General features: G+C 35.1%; 1 protein-coding gene across 1 annotated transcript in view; it reads right to left on the minus strand.

Annotated features, from left to right (window-relative positions):
* The window catches only part of LOC150085330 (uncharacterized), a 79,149-nt gene that overhangs the window by 17,177 nt on the left and 34,635 nt on the right, over nucleotides 1-27,337 (minus strand). Inside the window, exons 4-5 of the mRNA XM_090373155.1 lie at nucleotides 18,835-18,967; nucleotides 6,085-6,204 (exon numbers count right to left, since the gene is read on the minus strand). Coding sequence (XP_090229281.1) covers nucleotides 6,085-6,204; nucleotides 18,835-18,967 — 253 coding nt within the window. The remainder of the gene's footprint in view (nucleotides 1-6,084; nucleotides 6,205-18,834; nucleotides 18,968-27,337) is intronic.

Raw genomic sequence — 27,337 nt, forward strand, 5'->3', positions numbered from 1 at the left:
AGCAACTAAGGCCATGTTGCTCCGGGAATATGCGGTGGTCATTCCCTGACCTTTCCGCATCCTCCATATTTGGTGGTCACGGGCTTGAACCCCGGTCTAATCAAGAAACGTGTGCTACGCACTGCTGCTCCTGCCCACCTGGCTATGGAGGCACCAAAGAATATAATGATTTATGCACTAACGTTGAGTCATGATAATGGAGAGGTTGAAGAAATGTACACCGAAATTGAGTCTTCTAGATGAGCAGAAAACCCACTACACTATCATTGTGTGGGGGAATCAATGCTAAGGTTGGAAAGAGACAAAGCAGAGCAGAAAGGTGAACTATAGGAACTTTTGGAATTGGTGAAAGAAATGAAAGAGGTGAAAGACTTGTGGAATTTGCAGAATCTCAAGGAATGTCAGTAATGAACACTTTTTTTCAAGAAAAGGGTGAACAGAAAGTAGACACGGTAGAGCCCAAATGAATTAACAATTAATGAAATCGATTTCATCCTCACTAACAGAAGATATATATCGTGAATGATGTTGCCATCCTGAACAAGGTAAATGTTGGAAGTGATCACAGAATGGTAAGAAGCTCACTTGATATAGATGTAAGAAAAGAAAGAAAAAGCAGTATGTACTGGAACTTAAGAACAAGTTTGAGCTTCTGCAGACTGTTCAGGAACAAGATATCGAAGAGGAATGCTACAACTTTCTGAAAGTGATAAAGCCCAAGAAACCTATAGGTAAAAAGAAATCCAAAGAAGAAAAAGTTAGTCAAGGAACACTTGTCACGATGAACCGAAGACAACAAATGAAGAGCAACATAAACACTGACAAGGACAAAATTCGGTATACCGAGTTATGCAAAGCTATTAGAAAGAGGCTCAGAGAGGACATAAGAAGATTTAACACAAGAAAAGTAGAACAAGCATTAAGGGAAAACAAAGGACTTAAATCAGCAGCCATGAGCAGTAATACAGAAAGACAAATGATACTAAAACTGAAGAATAGCGATGATGTACTTATAAATAGCAGAGAAGGCATAATTCAAATAGCAGAAGACTACTATAAAGAATTATACAAGGAGCAAGGGAATGATGCCAGCAGTGGGGAAGATGGATCGCAAATAAGTAACACATAAAACATACCCAATATACTTCCTGATGAGGTAGAGCATGCATTGAAGAAAATGAAGAATCAGAAAGCCAGAAAGCCCTGGGGGAAGATGAAGTTACTGTAGAGTTGTTAAAATTGGGAGGAAGAGATATGACACAGAAACTGGCAAGATTCGTCACAAAATGCATTATAAAAGGTGTAATGCCTAAGGAGTGAAATAATGCAATCATAGTTTTGCTGCATAAGAAAGGAGATAAATCAGAAATTGGAAATTATACACCAATTAGCTTGTTATCCCACATCTACAAGTTGATCACAAGGGTCATTACTAACACATTAGAAAGAATACTTGATGAGAATCACCCAAAAGAGCAAGCTAGCTTTAGCACAGGATTCTCAACTATGGATCACCTTCACATAATATCACAGCTAATGGAGAAAGCAAATGAATATAAAACACCATTATGCCTGGCATTTGTGGATTATGAAAAAGCATTTGACTCCATACAGCATAAGGCAATGTTTCGGGCACTGGAAATACAAGGCATTGATACCCCATATATTATGATTTTGAAGAAAATATATGAAAATGCTACCTCCTTTATTAGACTAGACAAAGACAGTAGCAAATTTAAAATTGAGAAAGGAGTTCGACAAGGAGACACAATATCTCTGAAGTTGTTTACTGCTGCCCTTCAGGAAGCTTTCAGAAGATTAGACTGGTTACAGAAAGGAGTCAATGTGAATGGAGAGTACCTAAACCATTTACGATTTGCAGATGACATTGTGATCATAAGCTATGATCCCAAAGGATTAGAGGAAAATCTTAATCAGTTATGCACAGTTAGTAAGGATTTTGGACTAAAGATGAATATGGCTAAAACAAAAGTAATGATGAACAAGTATGCCACGGAAAGGGAAATAATGATTGAAGGATCAGTAATTGAAAAGGTGGAGTCATATACTTATCTGGGACAAGTTATTAGCTGTAATAATGATAAATGGCTGGAAGTCAAGAGAAGAATAAATTTTGGATGGATAGCATTCAGGAAATATAGTCACATACTGAAGAGCAATATCCCAGTTTGTCTGAAACGTAAAATAATGAATCAATGTATACTCCCCACCATGACTTATAGAAGTGAAACTTGGGCACTCACCAAAAGAATGGAAGAGAAGCTGAGAACTACATAGCGAAGAATGGAACAAATTATATTGGGAATCAGACTGTTAGATAAGAAGAGAAAACATGGATTAGGCAGCAAATTCAAGTAAAGGACATTCTTATCAAAACTAAAAAACTAAAATGGTCTTGGGCAGGACACATAGCTCGAAGACATGATGACAGATGGACTAAGAAAATAACAGACTGATACCCAAGAGGAGCTAGAAGAAAACCTGAAAGACAACAACGGAGATGGACAGATGAAATTCATGAGTTTGTGGGCAGTAAATGGATGGCCATTGCACAAAACAGGAGGAACTGGAAAGTTGCTGGAGAGGCCTTCATCCTGCAGTGGATTGAAAATGGCTGATGATGATGATGATGGAGTACTAAGTTAAGGTTAAATACTTATCTAAATAAATACAGGCTTGCATACTAAATTAAATCCAAAAAAACTCTTAAAAAAAAAAAAAGTGGATAGTAAGTGATCTTATGAAAACACAGAGTTACACACTAACTCAGACTTAAATTTGAGTTAAGTGGTAAGTATATACAGTGGATTCTGGCTATTTGGGCCACCGGTTAATCGGGGCAGCCATTTATTTGGGGGCAAATCTTGAAAAACAGAACCCAATCAAGAAAATAGCCAGGGTTTATTTCGCTTAATTGGGACAATATGCTGTTTAATCGGGGCAGGAGACTGCAGCACTGGAGATTACCCTATGATTGTCTACGACCGTACTACATGGTTCGGTCGGATTTCTGGAGGTCACAACCATAAAACAATTAGCAGCCACTTGTTTATTATTATTATTAGCCATATGGTGCAAGGAAGCCTGAGGCAAAAAAAAATTTCTGAATTACCCCGAGAGAGAGAGAGAGAGAGAAGGGAATCACAAAGAAGAGAAGAATGATGATATCTAGCTGAGGACCCTGAGTGTGCCAAGCCAATACTCACCAGACACGAGCCCCTGGGGCTTTTCTGTTAGTTCAATCTATCATAAATGGATAGTACACTCGATCTTATTGAATTTGCGATAATACTGACAGCTGGAATTCTGTGGGTTATTATGGTGAAATGCATTTACACTTCCATGGAATCTTCAATCATACAAAAAAATTAATTTTCAAAATCTTCTCTTCATTACTATTTTTAAAGCTTCGTAACTTTTTACTCCGTTCTCACTTGCACGTATCGTGTTACTTGCAATTTGTGTGTGCTGTGTTCTTTGTTATTGATTGCTTATCTTTTTACTGTTTTTAATTTTAACCCCCACCCACAAATGTCAGTGAACAGAAATGTCAACTAGTTAGTATGTAAATATTACAGTAAGTATTAATTATTCCGATTTTCACGTATCATTTAATTTTTTAATTGTTAAGGTAATAAAGGGTAAATTTGTGCTTAATATATCTTTACTTTCATAGCCTGTGGATACGTGAAAATCGGAAGAATTACTGTTTAATAGAATTAAAATTCAATTCACAAACGTGATCACAATGACCGGTACCTTACTATGGTGAGTCCATCGTAAAGTAATTTGATTGTACAGTGAAGTAAAGCGGGATCCGTTGTATTTTTAACTATTTACATGAAACTTCGGATAACTGGGGCAGCCGCTTAATTGGGCCAAAATGCACTAGTCCCGATGTGTCCCAAATAACCGGAATTGACTGTATATATATGTGTAAACTAATTAAGTACTAAGTTAAGGGCAGAAAATTATTTAAATAAATACAGGTCATACTAAATTAAACTTAAATTTAATTAAGTTAATTTTTAATGTTAAATTTAATTAAGTACTAGATGGAGTACTAAGTTGGGGTTAGATAAGTATTTAAATAAATAGATAAGTAAGTAGATATTTAAATAAATAGTTAAATAAATAGATGGGGTTAGATAAGTATTTAAATAAATAGAGGTTGACATACTAAATTAAACTTAAAACTAATTAAGCGAACTAGTAAGTTTAAATAAGAAGTAAAAAAAAACGAAACTGTGATTAAGTACTAAGTGGAATCATAGGCAATCTTATGAAATACACAGTTATATATACTAATTAGATTAAGTTTTAACTAAGTTAACTAGTAAGTAAATAAAGTTATAAAAAAATGGGGAAGCATGATATACACACCCTTGCATGCTAGGCAGGATTAACCATTATAACCTTGTCTTTGTAGTGTTGTAGAGATTTATGCAAGAATGTTTGTCACAGTAAGTAGCCCCCCACCTCTCCAAAGACTTAGCACTGGACATAGATTATCAAGAGCATACTGTCCTTATGCATTTAGTGCTCAACCAAAGCTGGTTATTGTCTCCACAGAAAGTACTCTCTATTAGTATAATAGGGGTTCAGCAAGAACCTCATTAATTGGTTTCCTCATGATATTGTTAGCTTTACAAGGACCTTCTTGGTAAGTGTTGTAGTTAAAAATCAGTGATCATATTTTTGGATGTAACTTCAGATGTTTTTAGCCTTATTTGCCCATTGAACCCTCAAAAGAGAGGGGAGGTTCTAAGGTTTCTAACGATGCACTTTGCACATTTATTGAATAAGTTTCTGCAGTCCTTTGTAAAAATGATTATTCCCACATTTCCATAGACTTAGCACTGGAAGGGAAGGGAAATGTACGACTTACTGTCTTTGTTCATTTAAAGCCCAAACAAGGCTGGGGAACATCTCTATAGAAAGAGCTATTTGTTTATATAATGGAATTTCAACCAGAACATCATTAATTAGCTTCCCCTTGGTGTTGAGGTCTTACAAGAACTTTCTTCGTAGGAGTGTAATTCAAAATCAGTGGTTACTTTTTGGATGTAACTCCAGACACGTTTAGTCTTATTTGTCCATTTAACCATCAAAAGAGAGGGGGGAGGCCCCAAGGATTCTAATGGTATTCTTTGCACTTTTATTGAATGAGTTTCTGCAAAGTTCCATGTCACAATAGGTATCTCCACCTCTCCACGGTCTTAGAATTGGATGGGGGGGATGTAGGTGTGCTTGTTCATAGGGGGCATTAACAAGCGCATACTGTGCTTGTTAATGCCCATATTGGGTTGGTGTTTCTCAGTAGATGGTACTATCTCTTTCTATGATGACAGTTCAGCAAGAACCTAATTATTAAGTTTCCCCTTGGTGTTGGGGGGGTCTTGCAAAAACCTTCTTGGTAGGGCTGTAGTTCAAAATCAGTGATCATATTTTTGGATCCGGATGTGTTTAGTCTTATTTGCCCATTGGACCCTCAAAATGGAGGAGAGGCTCTAAGGATTCCAATGGTATTCTTTGCACTTTTATGAATAAGTTTCCTCTGCAAAGATCTTTATCTCAATAGATACCCTGCCTCTTCATAGACATTGCATTGGAGGGGAGATGTGAGAAATATGTTGCCTATTCCATTTGAGCCCTGAAAAAAAATCTGAAAGCAGTTACTATGTGAGGTACTATTATTTATTTCTTTGTGGTTCAGGTGAAATCTTATTACTTGGTCTCCCCCTGACACTGAGATCTTATTAGGAATTTCCTTTTAGTTTGGTTTGTGTCTGTTCCATTATGTGCATCTTATTAACTTCAGCACTATATAGGTAAGCTCAATGTTTAATGCAATTCTTAATGATTTTATCAGAGAATAGGTACTACACAATACTCTTTTGTTGTTAAGTTTGCTTTTGGTTACAGGTTTTGATATATTTACAGTTATATAAAGTTGCTAGAAATCATATCTAGAAAACACATCAGGAAAAAAAATATGAAAATGGAAACAATGAACCACACAGTAATTTTTAAAAAATATAATAAAAAGCAATGTTCCCATACCTTGATGGGCTTCACTAATTACTTTTGAGAGAAGAGATGCTGAACAAACCATTAATAAGGGTATTGCCATGAGATCCAAAATTACACTAGCTATAAAATGTGGAAGTTTAGTTAAGTCACCTGAAAGTATAACAAAAAAAATGAAGAAGAATGCAAACATACATTTATTACTTTATTTGCTACAAATGAATTTAAAAACAAATAGTATAAGATTCAAAAAATGATTAAAAAATAAAATAAATAAATTTCAATGGTACACACAAATATATCTAAATAAATCAAATGCACAATGTTCTTTTTAAAATATATTGAAATTAGTTTCTTTTCTTAGTAGCTGATAACAAAAAATATCTCATTATGGCAGTTTATAATGGTGAATGTATTTAAAAAAAAGAACACACCCCTTTTTTTTTTTTTTTTTTTATTTAAGTGACAATCCACAAAACATGAAAGATTGCTGAAACCGATAATACTCTACTAGAGTTGAATTTCCATACATTTTGAATGGAAATTTTATTGAATAGATATGGATTAAGATTCTAATGTACTGATGCTTTAACTTAACAGGGCCAAACAATTTAAAATTAGAGCATCTCACAATTAAGAATATGAACAGGTGTTAAAAGTGCAATTAAGTAAGTTTTAACCTTCTTGGTATTACAATGTTTTGTGCACAAGTGAAAAAAGTTATCATGTACAGAAAAAAGAAAGAATCAAGATTAAAATAAAGTAATATAGTCTGAAAATTTCCAAGTTTTAGATGGGCAAAAACTTCATACAACACAGGACAAAATAAGAACACAGTTCAATAAGAATGCAGTGCACATAATCATAACAGCCAGCACGATAAGCCAGAATGCTGGATCTTATATTTATTATCACAATAATTTTTTCCTTTTCTTTTTAAAGATCTAAATATAGATTTATGTTTGACAAAATTATAATTCAGTTCCCAAAATATTCCTAAATGAAAATAACAGCATTCCAATGGATCTCTAAACGAATATAACTGCATTCCAATGGATCTCCAAATGAACGTAACTGCATTCCAATGGATCTCCAAATGAACATAACTATATTCCAATACCAGTGCACAAGTTACTGCACAGATATATATTTCATATGACTTTTAATTCTGGCTCTTCATTTTCCAAGCTCACTCTTGAGATTAGCAAATGTTCTGCAAGGTTTCCAAGGAAATTTTCTGCTGTAAAAAAGTTTTTACTTTTTGCCTGTACTAAAAAAATTTCCAGTCACTATTATTAGCAGTTAAATTGATTTCACTTTTAATTTTCTTCGCCTTGTAATCTCTTCAGCTATTGCTTAGCTATATTTACTGATTGTTTCCTAAACTACATATCTTAATTACACAGGACAAGTATCAGGAAAAAAAATAAAATAAAAAATATATATATATATATACATGTGTGTGTGTGGACTAGATAGATTTTTAGATGCTGATTCCAAATGTTTTCAGTTTTCCAAAGAAGGGGGAGGATCAACATATGTGCTACCCCCACACAAGCCATGAATTTTTCACATGCTTCACACTCTTACTTATCCCATAGTTCCTTGTTATGGTAATCTTAATACAGAATAATGATTTTTTGTGCAGGGCGATTCTTTTTAACCAATTTCAGCAACAAAATCCATTTGAAAACCCAACTTTTTTGCAGAACTATTTGTGTTATCGCAAATAGTTCTGCAAAAACAAAAAATAAAATAACACAACAACTGCAGGGGTTTTGCCTGAACACAGTTCAAAAATCATTGCTATAGGGAACTGGTATTTTCTTCTCGCATATGCATATTCTTATAAAAATAAAATTTTAGTATTCCAGAAACAGACTGTTCTTGTATGCCTGACATATATCTGAGAAACAGAACTGGATCACTAACACTGTGTATGAATTTCATTGTGTGCATTTTCAAAGCACTGCTCCCAGTATATATATATAATAATACTAAGATTCTTTATTGACATAAATTGTATACAATAGTAATTCCTTACATAGAAAGCCAGAGGAATCTTACAATACGTTGATTATACAAGTGATTTTTTTATTAGAAAAAATAATAAAATAAATAAATAATAATAAATAAATAAAAACCAAAAAATAATAATCAGAATGTAATAACGAAATAGTAATTAAAATGAAAAAAGACTACAAGTTGAGCATAAGATGAAATGACATCAGCTAACTAAGACTGGCACTTACATAATTGTCCTTTACAAACAAAAAGGCCAAGATGCCATCGCAATATGACTTGTCAATAGACCACAAGTTGATGTCAATGTTGAGTGAGTTGAGAGTGTCCACAGTCACATTTGGGAAATGTCTCTTGAAATTCTGTAACCTCTGGAGCCTCTATCTGCCTGGCAAATGCCAACAACCATGTTCCAGATGTTGATGTGATCATGCTTAGCTGAGTACAGATGAAGGAATGCTTTTATTTTTAGCACATGGGCTCTATGGACTGTGAGAATGTATTGTAGGTTGGTGCAGAGTGCAGATTTAGATCTTGTGCGACCACAAGTTGGCCCACTTCAGCACTCAGGATTCAAGGCCCCCATAGTTTTCTGAGGCTGGTGCCACAGACCAAAACTTCCATTGTGTGTGTGTGTGTGTGTGTGTGTGTGTGTGTGTGTGTGTGTGTGTGTGTGTGTGTGTGTGTGTGTGTGTGTGTGTGTGTGTGTGTGTGTGTGTGTGTACAGGCAGTTCCCCGCATTATGAGTTCCTGGGTTTACATGTTTTTTTTTTTATCAAGTATCAACAAAATCGAAAATATGAAGATTAATTGCAAAAAATGAATGTTAAACATTCATAAATCTCACATTTCAAACCACATGCGTATTCATACAATATAGTGTGCCCGACTTTACGATATTAATCCGTTCCAGAGAGACCATCGTATTGGGAAAATATCATAATGTGAACCCAATAACACATTGTATTTTAGTCATTTGTTCCAAGACCTTGGAAGTTGAAATTTTTGCTGTATAATTAAGCTATTTATCTCTCTAAAAGGCCATTTTTATAATATAAATTGTATTAGTTACCAATTCAAATCATTAAAACACACTACACTTTCATCGTTCAATTTTGAATGCCTTTGTGATATTTTTCTAGAGCACATTTCTGGAGATCATGACCATAAAACAATAAAAACAATTTGCACTTTCCGGCTTATTGAACTTTTCTGTTAGTGCAAGCAATTATAAACAGATAGTAAACTTGATGTTATTGCATTTGCGAAAATATTGATAGCTGGAATTGTGTGGGTTATTATGGTGAAATGTGTTTCCCCTTCACTACAATCTTCAATCATATTAAAAACATAAATAAATTTTAAGAATCTTCTCTTCATTCTTTTTTTTTTTATGCTTTGTAAACTGGTTACTCCCCATGAATTGTGTTTGTTGCAATTTCACTTGCACATATCTTGTTAGTTAGTTGGAATTTGCACATTCCATTAAAAAATGATTATGCATGCTATCGTGAAATTTATATAGAAAAGAGAAGAGATTATCTTGGAAACAAAAGCCTCTTGAAGAATTTCTGAAGAAGATGACTCCTTGTGCAACAAATCAATAACGAGTGCCGACCCAACAATAATTGATCAACGAGTGTGCATTTAGTCGATGATGAAGAATAAACATTCTTTAACATTTGTAAGTCATAAATAATTTCTTTAAATTATAATTTACTTGATTTTACAGGCTGTTTTCATTTCTTTGGATAAATCAATCATTGTTTAAACATAAACTAATTAGCTAACTAATTTCATTGTTGAGAACATAACCCGTTTTTAACATTATGTCTATGGGAAATAAATTCCCACTTTACGAGTTTTTGCTTTATGAGTGCACGCTAGGAACGAATTAACTTGTAAAGTCAGGAATTACCTGTGTACACACACACACACACACACACACACACACACACACACACACACACACACACACACAGTCGAATCTTGTTAATACAAAGTTCAAGGGGCCTAAATTTTCACGTTTTGTAATAATGAAGTACCCAAAATTGTACCATTTTTTTTTTTTTTGGTATATTGTGTATATTTAAGACTAATAATAAATAATAATAATAATAACAAAATTAAATTAATTTAAATTAATATAATAAAAACAAAAGCCGAGTCTGACAATACATTAATAGGAATAACATATTTTTTAAAGATTTTATTTTATTTGTAAGATAAAATAAAAAAAAAACAATTAACTGAAATGAAAATATTGTACAGTATAAATTTTGATATATAGAATATTTTAGTATAACAGTAAAAAGAAAAGAATTACAATCTTAATATAAAAGGAGACATACAAACCATTAACTTTTTAGTAAATTAATCTAATTTAAAGAAAGAATCCGATGTTGTTTGCACAGTTTTTGTCCTATATGCATTTTTAACTACAGCACAGACATTATCAAATGCAATAGTTGTTTCTTTATCAATGTTACTGCAGGTCAACACATTCTCTATTACGTTCAATACATCTTAGGCAACTTTTTTAGATGGTAGTGTGTGCGCTTCTTCACTTGTAATAAAAACTGTCACTGTGTGCGCTGTCACAGGTAATAAAAACATCATTGTTTTGTTTGGTGCTCAGCAGCTCTTCTGGTGTTGACAGTGCAATGGCAGCAACTTCATCCACCTTCACAAACTCTTCAAATTCGCCAACAAAATCCATATGCTCCTTCAAATTCCTCCATTCCTCAATGTTGCTATTACATGTATTATATGATGACTTAAAATGCAATAGGAGATTGATTGGTGTATCTCTAGGTAAAATTAGTAGTAGACTATCTCCTTTACATTTAACATGTGTCAGGACGTTAGTTCATAATAGGGTTGGTAGGGTTGCACATTTATATAAGATGAGGCACATTAGCAAATTCAATACGTTATTGGAAGAACAGGCAAATATGTATAGGGTTAATAAATCTAATTTTATTCATAATCTGAGTGGTAAACCTTTAACTACAGAGCAAGAGGGGGTATTGGCTTTAGGGCCTAAGTTTGCCTTGTTACCCCCTAAACCTTCGATTACTGAGACAGCTATGGGTATTGAGAGGGCAATTCATAAATTGCCAGAACCCATTGCTAATCGTATCCGGGTAAAAGCCTCAGCCATCCTATGTCAGGCCAGAAAGGCTACCCCTAATCTCACCCGTAATCAAATGAAAGCGTTAAAGGAACTTAAGCAGGATGAAGATATTGTGGTTCTGCCGGCAGATAAGGGTAGATCTATAGTAGTATTAAATAGTGATGATTATCATAAAAAAGCACTAGATTTATTACAGGATGATAATACATACAAGGTCATCCACAGAAATCCTCTAGCCAGTTTAGAACAACGTGTTAATAAGATTTTACAGCTCTGGTTAAAAACGGGTAAGGTTTCTAAAGAAAAGTACTGGTCTATGCATGCAACGGGGTGTCAGCTGCCCAGGTTTTATGGGCTGCCGAAAACACATAAGGTGGGGGTCCCGTTACGACCCATTGTTTCTTTTGTTGGGAGCCCTACCTATGCTTTGTCAAAATTCCTGGCGCAGCTGATTTCTCCTATAGTGGGACAGTCCATGTTTGTTGTTAAAGACAGTGTGGATTTTGTGAACTTCGTTAAAAGTCAAAATGTAGGGGAGAATGAAATAATGGTGTCGCTAGATGTGATGTCATTATTTACTTGTATACCCATAGCCCATGGGGCGGAATGTGTAAAGGTGGCACTGCAAAGAGATGATACCCTAAGTACTAGATCGCACCTAAGTGTAGAGGATATATGCTGTGGTGTAGAATTATGTCTTTCGAGTACGACTTTGCTGTATAAAGGAGTGATGTACAAACAGGTTCACGGCACAGCTATGGGTTCTCCTATTAGCGCTATTGTCGCAAACCTGGCAATGGAAGAGTTAGAAAATAGGGTTTTTACAAGTTTGGAGTTCCCTATGCGCAAGTGGAAGAGATACGTGGATGACACGTTCACTTTGGTGCAAAAGGGGAGAGAAGAGGATGTAGTTGGCTTTCTCAATGATTTCTCTCCTTTTATACAGTTCACCTCAGAGGTGGAAGTGAATGGTTCCCTCCCATTCCTGGACGTAATGGTGAGTAGAGAAGGCTCCAGGCTTAGTACTACAGTGTTTAGGAAGCCTATGTGTAGGAGCCAGTACACCCATTATAGGTCAGCATAGACTGCCCAGCATAAAAACAGCGTGGCCAGGGCACTTTTGGGTAGGGTTAGGACACATTGTAGCACCTCTGAGGAGAGAGAGAGAAAGAAATTGGGCGAGTTAGGGCGGATCTTATGAAATGCGGTTACCCCCAGAGGGTCATTGATAAATATAATAGAGGCGTGGAGCCTAATCATGAAATACCGTCCGTTCCAGTCGCCACAGTTTATATTCCCTACTATCCGGGCTTGTCAGATCGAGTTTCAAGAATGCTACGTGACTTTCAGACACACTGTGTGCAGCTTCCGGGTCGGAAGTTGCACACAGTGTTGTCACAGGTCAAAGACCCCATTCCTGGGGATTCCAGTAGTGGGGTCGTATACGAGATCGAATGCCCGGACTGTGGGGAATGTTATGTGGGGGAGACAGGACGGCGACTAAAAGACCGTCTGGGGGAGCACATGCGAGCTATACAGACCGCAGAGTTCAATAAGTCCGCCATTGCTGAGCATTATTGGGAGAAATATCATCAGGTCTCCCCGGTGAATGCTGTCATCCTTGACCGGGCGCATAGGTTCCGGGACCGTAAGTGGCTAGAGAGTTTGTGGATAGGCTCGTCTGAGAACAATAGTATGAATAGGGACAGGGGTGTTCGATTTCACCCCCTACTAGAAGCTGTGGTCCTGGAAAAAGATGAGCGTTTTATATTTCCACGCTCCCGAGCCGCTTCCAGTTCTGGATCGTATGGAAGAAATATTGAGCATGCACCTGGTCAACCATGTGTGCTGTGAGCCTGTTACTTAAGGATGTGTTGCTTAAACATCATTGTTGTTGAGAAAGGAGGCGGAAGCCTCCGAAAGCTTCAGTCAGTTTTATCGCTTTTATCTTTATTGCATTTTAAATATTTTATTTAATATTAAAGTTTCATCGTATATTTATTTTGTAAATCAGTCTTTTGCATATATCATTTTACAGTGTAGTATCGTTTGGTACATTTTAGTTTCTAGTATTAAACCATTATAATTAAACGGTTGGTGTATTTGTTTTAAATTCTGGATATTACCACATAAAACAACACCAAACCCCACCATTATTTTTGGACACTCTTTACTTTGGTTGGTTTTGGTTTTTTTTTTTTTTTTTAGGAGCATTAGCAACTAAGGCCATATTGCTCCGGGATATGCGGTGGTCATTCCCTGACCTTTCCGCGTCCTTCGTATTTGGTGGTGACGGGCTCGAACCCCGGTCTAATCAAGAAGCGTGTGCTACGCACTGCTGCTCCTTCCCACCTGGCTACGGAGGCGCCCGCACTCTTTACTTTGGTATGCAGTTCTTGACTCATTACCACCTCAATATCCTCAGCTGTTGTCAGTGGCCCCAGTCTGGAAATAAAAAGGCTTCTATGATGCGAGGTGGGAGGCTTGTTCATTGCTCCCAGAATAGAGAACGGGGAGGTGCCAATCCTAATCTGAAATTTTCCTTGATATTAGCAGGGTAATTCTTACTTTGAGAAGGTGACCTGCCGGAATGAGATATTTGAGTAGCTGTCAATTGAGGAGATTAAACAGAGTGGGTAGTGGTAATTTCAGCCCCAGATAATTTGTTCATGATGGGTGAGTGATGGCTATCTGGATTTTTTAGTATCAGGTTTTTGTGTGGATTTTTGCCCATGGTGTTGCTTGACAAAGTACTTTCAGAAAGCAGCACAGATGGTAAAGCTGAAGTCAATTTTAGAGGTAGGTTGCTAATTTGGTGGGCTGCCACTTGTGGATCACGTATCTGTTCAGTGGCATGATATGAATTCATGACTGGGACTTCGCTGATTGCTAAATCAGGGAATTGAGATTCATCTGAAAGGTGATTGACTCCCTGAGTATTTGGGCAACATTCAAATATTCAACGGGATTGTGACAGATCAAAATATCTAGCTCTGCTGAATGGGCAGTGAATTGAGTGCTGATTCTGTTAACATTCATTTTGTTTGGAAGATTTATGAGTTTTGAAACATCTGGCTTTGATTTGCATATTAGCATACAGATTCATTAAGAGCAGAAGTCAGTTTATCAATTAACACAGGTAAGAAATTGCTTTGCAACTCATCTGTGACAGACTTACTTATTAACTCATTCTGGATTTCTGGCTTTGTGTTGTCCTGCATGGACAGTGTTGCTGTTGACAATATTTCTGGCAATGAGATATCAGTTTGTATTACAGCACTGTTAGTGCTCCAGGACTGGGAAACAACCAATTTGTCATTGGCCCATGATGGTTCCAACAAGCTTTGAGAATAAAAAATTATCTCACCCCTGGAAAGCCCCAGTGTTTTGCTACTGATTAACATCAGTGCTTCATTATGACAGTTGCTGAGAATATCTGCGTGGAGGGTCAATTTAGCATTATTACTATTAACTGAAACTGCATCTGATCAAACATCATCTGGTGACAGATGTTGTTTATTGCCCATGTAATTTACATCAGTATTTTCATTCGGATAAACTGCTATTAAATGTGTCCCCCTCACGGTTTAATTTCAATTCCATACACATTGCAATTTATACACTGTAGTAACTTGTTTGCTGAGTTTTTTGTTCTGTTGTTTTCCTTTTTCAATCTCTCATTATAAGTGCTTGCTTAGTTGTTAATATCTTCTGAACTTGCTGTTTTAAAAGGTCCTGGTTGGTAATGACCATATCTAGTTTGTTTTTCAACTCATTTATATGTGATTTCGAGTCATGATGATTTATGTTGCTTCAATTTATTGAAGATTTCTGCTCTGAAAATATCTTATTAATTGCAGTGTCTATACAACTAGCATCTTGTTCGTTGATTTTGGGTGCAACGATTTCTATATCTGATTCCTCATAAGAAACTTTGTTATTTCAGAAATCATCAATGATCTTAGAGAGTGCTTCTTTTTGCTTTTCTTCTGATTTTTTTACAGTTCGGTTTATCTCTGTTACGGTACAATCAGCACAAATCCATTCATTTTTATTTTGCTTCATATTCTTAAATATTTTATGTGATACCGAAGTACATTTGAGACAATATTCCATTTTGCAGTTTATACAGAATAACATTTTTTTTTACCTGATTTTTGCAGCTCTAGAATATCTGTTCTCCTTATCTCTGGTTTTAACTAATTCTTATTTTTTTTATTTTTTTTTCAGAAATTCTAACACAATGGGGTTCAGTTTTTGTTCTTCTTCCAAGATGATTTCTGCATAACAGTTACACTAAGCCTGGTCTCCCTTTAACATTTACAGTGTTGTTTGTGACAGTCTAATATGTTGAGACAAGGAAACAATGGTCTGCATACAATAATGTTTATGGCTCTAGTCCTTTGTGGGTGCTTCTCACCGACCTTGAAGTAGGAACATAATGACTTCTGTTTGAAAATCTAGTGATTGCTGCATATAAGCTTGATGAGCAAGTAATTACTGTGTTAAAACTTGGTGTAGCCGGCATTAAAATTTAAAATTAGAAATAAAAAGTTACCTTTTCACTTCATTGTAGAAAGCACTTGTTCATTAGAAAGTTCATAGAATTCCAAATATGGAAATACAATAGTATCTCCTTACTGACAACAAAACACAAATTTTTGATTCAAACATAGAGCAGCACTGAAAACACAAAAGTATGCAACTAGTGCATGCGCATTTTTTTTTTTTTTTTTTTTTATTGATTTTGATTTATTTATTTATTTTGATATTCTAAATATATGCTGAATTTGCAGGATACAAATTACTGTAGTCTAAATATAAAGCTTGAAATGAATACAAGGTTTCATTAGATTTAGGGACATTTAACTTGGGCACTGTACTGAAATCTTCACACAGTATTATGCGTAGCAGTTAAGGGTGTCTATCAATATTATAATTATCTTAAACTGGTAGGGAGAAAGCAGAAATAATGCCCTTACAAACATTCTAAAGGTGAAAAATATCCCAAACTGCATTTCTTCTTCTTTTCTCTTTTTTTTTTCACTTAAAAAAATATGTATTGGACATCATGCCATTCTGACACCATAACCAACAATTATTATAATTTCAGCTTTTTCTTCAACTACAAAATTGCATCATCCACAACTGTATTTCTTCTTTCATGTGATCAGCTATGTGTCTCTGATTGCCTTTGTTCCTTTCTTATATTCAATCATCTTTATCTGTTTTGGCTTTCCATATAGCTTCTTTCCTTTACTCAAAGCATCCTGTATTATAATTTTAGTAACTTCTAAACTTTTTATAAGCCAGAAGTAGTAGAAACAATTCTCTGGACAACAAGAAATTGTTTATCTGTATTATCTTTTTAGTAACTTCTAAAGTTTATATAAGCCATCAAGCAGTAGCAGAAACAATTCTCTGGACAACAAGAAAGTGTTCAACCATGTTTTCTATCAGATACTCTCTGCTGACTTGTGATTCACAAACCTGTAAATCATCACATCTGCAGCTCCTGGAGATGTACAATGCTTTTCAATGAAATATTTATGGTTTTGCAAATATGAACAACAGTTCTGGGGGGAGATCCTTCATAATGTATATTACATTATTTATAAACAGAAAAAATCCATTTAAAAAAGTGAGATAGCATAATATTTTTGTAATTGTAATTATGAATATGCTATGAAAAATACTAGCAAAATGGAAAAAAAATGTATATACGAGGTGTGGTCATAAAGTTCCTGGGCTGGAGCTGTTGTGATCATGTTTGATGAGTTTGAAAATAAACTGAAGTGTTATGTTGTAGTTCAAACTTTCTCCAACAGATGGTGGTACAGAGATTCTCCAGTAGGCTGACAGGTGTTGCAAGTAACAACCAATTTTGTTAGCGGTGTTAACATTCCCTGTCAAACTTTTGCAGTGAAGGCAATGAATGAATGAATATCATATTTGGTTTTTAATTGGAAAAATCTGCAACAGAAACATGAAATGTTAAAAACTGTTTATGGTGATAAAACGTTAAGTTGTACCAGTGTGTTTGAATAATATAAGGCAGTTCAAAGGCAGATGTGAAGATGTTCGCAATGATCCAAGAAGCGGGCTCCCATCAACCTCTCAAAATGAGGACAGAGTAGCAATATTTCGAGAAATTGTGGCAAGAGATTGTCATTTGACCCTCAGAATGGTGGCTGGTGAGTTGGATATGAATAAGAAAATGATTCGTCAAATTCTGCATGAAGATTTAAGGAAAAGGAAGGGCTGCAAAATTTGTGCCACACAGCCTCACAGATGAGCAGAAGAAAAAAAAGATTGTCATCATGTGAAGACTTCATCCAGACTTGCCAAGACAATCAATCCTAATTTCTTTGACTGTATTGTCACTGGAGATGAGTGCTGGGTGTTTCAGTATGACCCAGAAACAGTATCAGAGCATGCAGTGGACTTTAAAACCATCAACAAGTCCCAAAAAGTTATGTTTGTAGAAGTTCAGGATCAAGACAATGTTGATCTTGTTTTTCAACAAACAGAGTGGGATCCACAAAGAATTTTTACCTGAAGGGGAGACAGTTGATGCTGTGTTCTACATACAAGCACTTCAAAGGCTACTGAAGTGCATTTCCTGGCGAGGATTCAATTCTGAGAGAAAGGCAGCTGTTTCTTGTTACACAACAATGCCCTACCCATTCCTCACTTGTTGTGAAGACATATCCAATAAAACATGGCATTGTACAGATCAACCATCCACCCTACTCTTCTGATTTAGGAACAGTGGATTTCTTCCTCTTTCTAAAGGTGAAAACTGCCCTCAAAGGAAAAAGATTTCCGGATGTTGAGGACATGAAGAAAAACAACCACAAACCAAACAATCTCTTTAGATGCCTTCACTGCTCTGTTCAGAAACTTTTATAACAGTGTAATATGTGCATTCAATCAGGTGGTGTTTATTTTGAATAAAAATAAAACCATTTTTGAGCTCTTTTACTTTGTGTTCTTTTCATTGCACCAGCACATGCATGCACACACGCACAAGTTATGAATATTTATTACAAAAACAAAATGAGATGATAAAGTTAATGAGCCACATTAGCCAATGGCTTCTAAGAGAGAAACAGTAAAACAAAGGAAAACAACGTAATATAATTGGGAAATGAGATTATATGGTAATTTTTCATGGAATTTTTCTCTCAAATTTTTCACGTGACATAAGAGTGGTTATTTAGAGAGAAAAATTCCACAAAACAAAGTAAAACACAGTAAGCAGATATTTTCACATTAACTGCACACAACACACAGTTCATCACTGATCCTGTGTGAAAGAATAGCCGAAGAATCTTTTCTTTTCTTTTCTTAGTATATAAACATTGGCAATTATTGCATTTCTGACCGACAGTGGGTAGCAGATTGCAACAACCACTGCAATTCAATCAAAATGTACTACTATTAAGGCAGAATCAAGATAATTCAGAGATTAAATAAGAAACTAAAATAAATAGATGACTTTTTTCTTTTTTTGTTATTATAGGAAACAAATGTTAAAATTAAAAACTGAAGTAAAAATGCAACAGAAATAGTATAATTTCTTGCAAAAGAAATCATTCTACTTCTAAATCGAAGACTCTTACCAGTTTTTGCTGTAGTTATATATCCTAAAGTCCATGCTAAAGCACAAGACATAAGTATTAACCCACTAAGCAAGAAAATTCTATCTGAAATTATTCTGCTAAGGTAGCGAATTGCAATATACACCAAAATAATCTAAGAAAGAAAAAAATGTAAATATTAACAGGCAAATTTAATATAATGTCCTGAAAGGTTAAAATGTACACTAACTACAAACTAAGCATTAACAAATATACAAAAATATGCATTTAATGGATGACAAAAATAAAACAGTCAATGAAACTGGTTTAGTGATAAAACTGCCATGTAAACACTGCAGTACTTTTATCTTGCCTTTTATCAGAGCATGAGAAAATTTGGACAGATGGGTTGAGAAGTGGCAACTGAAATTTAACATTGGCAAATGCAAAGTACTGCATATGGGTAGCAGTAAGCCCTGAGAAATGACCAATTGTGTGGTGTTACTCAGGGTAGTGGAGAATGAAAGACACCTGGGGGTAACTCTGCAGTCAGATATGACATTTTCTGAGCAGTGCAGGCAGGCTGCCAGAGCAGGTCTTGTCAGTGATATACAGGAATTTTGCTATCAGGCATAAGGAGGTGATTATCCCCTTGTATAAAGCAATGGTCAGGCCTCATTTTAGGAAAGATGTAGAGTTGCTTGAGCGAGTACAGAGGAAGGGCAACAAGATTGGTGAGGGGAACGAAAGGGTGGTCGTCTTGCAAAGAAAGGCTTAAGTTTTTTTTTTTTTTTTTGGTAGTTGTTGGCGCAATGGCTTCTGTGGCCATAATGCACCTCCCGAGGTTTTTGCAGTACTTTGATCCAAGCCCAAGGCAGGATTCGAACCCGCGACCTTTGGGTTTCTAGGCAGGCACTTTACCCACCCGGCTAGCCAGGTCAGCAAAGGCTTAAGTTCTGCAAATTGCAGCATCTGGAGACTAGGCACCTGCAAGGTGATCTGACGTGTTTAAAGCCTTGAATGGGTTACGCAGGCTCAATTCTGATGGGATTCTTCCTCTTGCTCAGATTAGGAACATGAGGGGGCATAAAATTAAATTGAGGAAAGACAGTTATAGAACAGATGTGTGGAAATTTGCCTTTAGCCAATGGGTAGTTGATTGCTGGAACAAACTTCCATCTGTCATTGTGGAAGTTGATAGCTTAAATAAATTCAAGGAGGAACTGGACAAACGTTTAGAGAAAATAGATGTGTGAAATGTTTTTTTTTGGCTGATGCCACATAAGCTTGCTATCTTGCATCACATGCCTTGATTAATACTACTATGAGTAATAGCTCTCATTTTGAATGCAGGCAACATGCATATGCTATTTTCTAGATTTTTTTTTTTTTTTATGTTTCTGATTTTTTTAAAGGTGATCCCAAACACAAAAGTTATTAGAACCTACTGTATTCTAGTACCGCATATGGCAGGGGCTTCAAACTTTTTGTTGAATGTGAACCACATTAAATTCAAAATATGATGGGTCACTATAGGTAGAGTATGAAAATATTATAACATTCTTCAACTTTTTATCTTTCAGAACTGCTACCCAGTACTGTACAACTAATACTCAGTTATACATCCAGTGATACATTTCACAATGACACCATTTGTCCAATATACATACATATATCTGCAGTTATATACAGTTTTATGCTTTTGATGCACTGTGATGTCATCTTTGCAAGCAACCACTATAACTGTACCTTTATCTTATTCCTCTGATCATTCTGGAGTATAAACAGAAACTTTATTTAATTTTTTATGAGATTAGAAGCTAACGGGTCTTATAAATCTGAAAGCAAAACCAAAACAAAGGTGAAAGATAAAGAGCAAAACATGTGAAAATGGCTTTAGGCAGCCAGAGAATTTCTCCCACTCATGCCCAGAGTAGCATAATGAGATATAGGGAAAGACTTATGAAAATATGGATTGATGAAAAATATGAGCCAGTTCATTCCTACACAAGGGATGTTGCTAATGCAAAGCCAACTGCGTGTGTGTGTGTGTGTGTGTGTGTGTGTGTGTGTGTGTGTGTGTGTGTGTGTGTGTGTGTGTGTGTGTGTGTGTGTGTGTGTGTGTGTGTGTGTGTGTGTGCACACGCACACACATACATGCACAAGAAAAAATATATGTGTATTCAGTGGCAGATTCAAGGTAGGGACACCGGGGTACGTGCCCCCCTGTCATTTTTCAGAAAATATATTCCAATCGTTTAAATTCCCTTTAGCTACAAAAAAAAAAGTTTTTTTTTTATTGTTAACATATGACTTTATCAATTTTTGCATTGTGTCTCAGCTATTTTCAACTGACTACAGTTGGCAACACTGATGCTAATGTGATCGCCATTCTAGTGCACAAAATGGTGCCCCCTCCTGTAATTTTTTTCTGGATCTGCCACTGTGTGTATTATGCATCGAATTCTGGTTAACGTCACAATGATTCAAGAGAAAGCAAAAGTTATCTATGATAATCTAAACACTTGTATGTGAGAAGGCAACAGTGAGAGAAGTTATTTTTATCCACTTAATGTGAGTTGTGGATGTTTAAGGATTCAATTTATATTTTTTATACTTTTTGACAGCAAGCATCCTGTTCCTCTATCCCTATCTCTTCAAATCTTTGTTTGCATAATAACTTCACATTGTTAAGTTTTTTGTAGTCACGCAATTTTTTACATTATCCCAAATTAATTCAACAGGATTCAATTCTGGGTGGCATGGAGGCAGTCTAAGGACAATATCTCCCTGATCATTTAGAATCAATATAATATTTTTTCAGTCACTACTCATTTAAATTTACTACCTCATACAATTCTGGTTTTAGCATTGAATCACTGTATCGCTTGTTCATCTCACACTTATGTTACGAAGCATTATCCATAACGATGGCAGACATGCTGGCAACTCTGGAATCAATTTTTGAAAATTTTTGCTATTCATTTCCATATGATAATCACAACTTGATTGTGTTGACTTATATAATAACAGTATGTCTTTAATAAATCCAAAGTCTCCTTCTGCATGAACAATAATGAGCCTATTTCCTTTAGACAAAGGGCAGGTGAATCCATTTTCAGTATCTTCACACCACCACCATCCTTTAAGAACAGTATGAGAACTGTGAGTGAGAGCCTTGCCTACGTGTATAATTGATCTGTTTTGTTCTCAGTATCTTTTAATATTATTTTTATAATCAATTCTTTGATTTTGCACATCATGCCTTTCAATCAACCTTTTTCAATTATTTTCTGTCTTTTTCGTTTAAACCTATTTATTTTAATTATCTCCACAAACTTGTTTTTGGTATGGAGTGCAATCTTGATATAAATCACGATTGCACTCCAAAACTGGCTTTATATTTCTGATTGTTGTGATATTTTTCTACTATATAAAGCCATGAATGTATTAGTACTTTTTATCAAAATAATCATTTACTTTCTTGTCTTTTTTTTTTTTTTTATATTTTTACATTCTCATCTGGATCTGGTGAAACAAATACTCTGATATTACTCATTTTTTTTACCTTTACTACCTATTGAAATTCCTGTAGCAGCAGCAGCAATTATTTCTTGAACTTCTTTTTGCAGAACAATAAAATTTTCTATTTCTGACTCTTTTGTCATAAAACTTAAACCATTAGAAATAATCTCTTGCACTTGCCTATGTAGACTCGTGTCCCATACACATGGATACTGTTTAAATTTCTAGGATTGGTTCACACAAACACACAGGTAGTGAACAGATTAAGTCTTTTAATATTACTGTGAGCTCTTACTACTTCTAACCTACCTATTTCTGAGATTTGGTTTATTTAATAGCTAATGCATGTGCACATCAACATACTAATCTATCTGAAACACCTAAAACTTTATTCATTAAATTTTTGACAATTGGAATGCGAATATAACCACAGGTTTAACATAGTAATCATAAAAATAATTATAAAGGTGTGTTTTCACTTTTTGCCAGAAAACAGGCAGGTAATTTCTTATTGAAACTTAAAAATCTGCAACTTTTTTTTTTTGCAACACTAATAATAAGCAACTTATAAATAAAACTATTTTATGTTTCATTTTGAAAAATCACATATAATGTTTAAATTTTGTCTTTTGGAACAATAAAGCATTCTTTTTAAAGATAATGACATTTTATGCAACAAAATAAAATTCCATTAATGGCATCAGAAAAATTACATTTCATAAAGCATTATTTACTGAATTAATGTGAGCCACTGACACTTCATATTTCCTACAATTTTGGAAAATTCTAGTGTGTATGTTGATACAGCAATTCAAATGCTGTCATTAAGATGATTGCCTGCTAAGCTGATGTGGTGCTTTGTTTTGATAGCAATCATGCAAGAAAATGTAGAGCCAAAGAATGATATCACTTTCAAAGCTACATTCACCAATGAACTACAAGCAATTCTTTCAACCAAAGCCAAAAAATCATTGTCCCTACTTCTTGATTTTAACTGAATGTCATTTTGCAAGGAAATAGCCTCCATTTAAAATTCTTCATCTTTTATATAGAGCAATTTCTCAGTAATGACTGCCAAGTCACTTATATTCTCAACAATAAAGGGATTTTGCCACAAATAAGATAATTTTTTTTTCATTTTATGAAAATAAATTGTTGAAAATAGCTACTGGGCAATAATCTTTTTAGGCAGTCTCTGAAAATCATTGCACTTTCAACACCGTTGTTTTCCGCAGATTACAACTACTTATTAATATTTAAAAATAGCTGAAAATCATGATTTAATATTTGTGAAACCCATAACGTAATTTTTGCCTTAAATTCAATGACTGCAATTGTTAGTGACAGAATATCCTTATCTTTTCTCTACAACTTCATGTTTAGTTTATTATGCTTGCACAGTGTCTGTTAAAAACATTAAATCAATCAGCCAATCTCATCAGATAGTCCTTGATAGTACTCTAGATTTGATTCTTGAAATAATCTTATCTCTGGGAAGAGATCTATAAACCTTTGTAAGACCTTACCTCTGCTCAACCACCTAATCTGTGTGTTAAAAATAAGGTCCCCATAACTGGCTATAAGTTCCTCCAGAAGTGCTTTCAATGTGTGGTGCTGGAGGCTTTTTCCATAAATTGAATTCACTGTTTTAACAAGTGTTTTTACATTCATTACATGAGTAAAATTTACATTTTTCTTGATTCCTGCTGTTTCATGCTAATGAAACAGCAGGACTTGAGAGGACTCCTACCCCTACAGTATATAGCATCTGAACAACATGAGTCCCTGAATCCATCCTGCCAGGTGTCAACAACGTGGACTGCTGTTGGTGGCAATGTAATGGTGTATGGAATGTTTGTGTGGTGCAAATTGGGACCCCTTGATACCAGTGGAGCAATATCTAGATGCCACAGGTTATCTTGAAATTGTTTTGACTGCAGCTATGGGAGGCACATCCTCCCATAGCTGCAGTATACCCATCCGCAAATAGGATCTTCCAACAGGATAATGCACCATGTCACTAGGCCAGCATCCTTGGCACACTTTTTGACACTTTGCTGAGTCCATGCAATGGCTCAACAAGGATGACTCAGAGTGACTCAACAATCCAGACTGTTCTGAGGGCTAAAGGGACACTTACTAACTATTAAGTAGATGTACATAATAAAGTGGTCACTGTGTATGCCTAATACTAATTCCACAGTTAGTGTTGGCTTGATTTGTAATAACCTGCTGACTTTCCTTTTCCAGTTTGCTGCCATTAATTCATACTGCAATTTGTGTACAGCAATTTGTAATCTGTGCATCAGATTTGAAATTTTCTGTTACAAGGAAGTGTGGCAGATTTGGCTTTGAGGTCTGCTGATTCAAGTTGCTGGAGAGGCCTTCATCCTGCAGTGGATTGAAAATGGCTGATGATGATGATGATTCATTTTAGGAAATTCCCATAAATCCAGGAACCCAACAGATTGGATTTCTTTGTTTTGTGCATTTAATATAGTTAGACTATTTTGGATCTAGCACAGGATTGGACAAGATGTATCATAAGTTTTGATATATATATATATATATATTTTTTTTTTGAGTTAAGTTATAATGTATAACATGAAATGAAAGCTAGTAAGATAGCTTCTCAAGAAAAACCTATACGGGTGCCCAACCTGGAAAAAAAATATATATGCCAAAAATAACATAAAATAAGCAATACAAATGTACAATTAAAATGTTAATTATAGGCGATAATTAACATTTTCTGTGACGATCTGTGACGAATTAATATTATATATTAGAAATAATATTATAAAATATATTATAAAATAGATATAAATTAATTATCCTATTTGCTTTTTACATATCCTTTTTACATTTCCTGAGGTTGGGAAAATTCATATTTTAGCATTAAATCAGCTCACACACCAACCATAAGAATAAGTATTTACTGTAACTAAAATATATACTAAATAAATACTTATTCTTACGGTTGGTGTGTGAGCTGATTTAATGCTAAAATATGCTTTTTACATACTTAGATATATATCAAAACTTATGATATATACATACATATATATACATACATATATATATATATATATATATATATACACACAAGTTTAGTGTATAAGTAACATAAGTTAAATACATATAAGTAACATAAGTTAAAACTTATGATACTTATATATATACTTATATATATACTTATATATATATATATATAAGTTTAGTGATAAGATCAATGGAAAGAAGAGAGATATATAGAAGAGTGAAGAGAAATAGAAAGGTAATGAAGAGTGAGCATAATTAGTTTAAAGACAGCAAGAAAAAAAATACAAAATTAAATAATACTAACCAAAAAGATATTGCCACAAAACATGCAATCTTAGTGTCACTTTTCAAGAACCAATCATCAAGATTGCAAGTAAAGGTGACAATACCAAACCTTTTACTCTGTTTCGGATATAAAATACATGCCATTAAAAAAAATTAAAGCACAGCAGAAATTAGCATCAAAATGAGAGTAAGAAAAGGAGGTATATGTATTAGGCATGTAATTTATAATTGGTTCTATAGAGAGCAGAAATACCCATAGTTCTAAGTAAAAGAGAACTTACTGTAAGGATTTCACAGACATTCTCTCATGTATGCCAAGCTGGGCTTGCTACCTAGGAGTCTAAAACACTGATGGAAATGACATCTGAGTGACACACAAGTCAAGTGGATCTAATTCCATTGTACATCATTTCAAAATTTTATTTGAAATTTTGAAGGTGCACGCAGAGGATTTGGCAGTCACAGACTGACTGGACTTTACCGACCGGCAAAGTCCAGTCAGTCTGTGACTGCCAAATCCTCTGCGTGCACCTTCACAATGATGTCTCTGTTAGTACCCCTGGGTATAACCCCATGTGCAAGTCCTGAAATACAGCCTAGTATACTTGAGATGAGCACCCAGGTGTGAACCAACATGAGCAGGGGTCGAGGTGCAGAACCCACACCACACAGAGGAATGCCAGCCCTCTGTGTTACCAGGCAATACTAGGTAGCAGAGGACTCTCATCAACTGGTGCAATACCACCACTTTGCTTATTAGAGGCTTGAAGTGGTAGAACCCATGTTTAGTCTCCAGAGAAATGCTCCAGTAAATATCCCCATCTCTTCCATCATGCAGTATGATTAATGTCTTTTGAGATTATGACAGACTTCATGGCGAGATCCAATCTCCCTTACACTTCGAGGATACAGCTCTAAAATGGTGTTCACCGGCATGCCACCAGATAATCCACTGGACTGAACCTATTGGTAACTCTCTAGCAGGTTTCCAGATCAGCTATTGTATAATCTGGCTGCCTCTCTGCCAGATAGTTACTGGAAGGAGTCAGAGTAGCTAGCGTGTATGCAAGGGAAGGGGGCATTGTCAAGGCCATGATATGTCAAGGAGCTGGGTATATTCTTGCCACGTGTACACCATATCCAAAAATTTCATTTTTTCATACAGCATGTCCTTCCCACCTTTTCTTACTACTGAATACATTGTGAATAGTCAAACTAATAGAACAAAGTTATCTGCAAAAAGATCTAAACCTCCCAAACACTTACTTGTTCATTTCACAAATATATTTCCACTTATATTCTGCCAAACGCCATTTACTTTTAATGACAGAATCCCTGTTATTCAACCAGAATTCAACCACTGTTCATCTCAGTTGTCCAAATTATTCACTCTATAATTCCCTTCACTTCAAAGGTAGTACTTATGCATATGACTGCTCTGAAATTCCCTGTTACAGACTTTGCAATTTCAAATCTCCTCTTTTTGATCTTCTCTGTCTTAAAAACTTGCTACCACAATCTGTCAAATTCATCTGTTGCCTCTATTGTTCCCCCAACTCCACCAATCACTTAGAACTCTTTGAACTTTTATTGCATTCACCCTCCTTTTTCGTTAGCATGCATTTTTTTTTACTTTTTAGAGTTTCCTTTTGAAATTTTTCTTTCATAATTATACTTATGTATAGAAACGCAG

The sequence above is a fragment of the Mastigoproctus giganteus genome, chromosome 5 (assembly GCF_048544385.1).
Source record: "Mastigoproctus giganteus isolate SK-2022 chromosome 5, ASM4854438v1, whole genome shotgun sequence".
In the NCBI taxonomy this organism is placed as follows: domain Eukaryota; kingdom Metazoa; phylum Arthropoda; class Arachnida; order Uropygi; family Thelyphonidae; genus Mastigoproctus; species Mastigoproctus giganteus.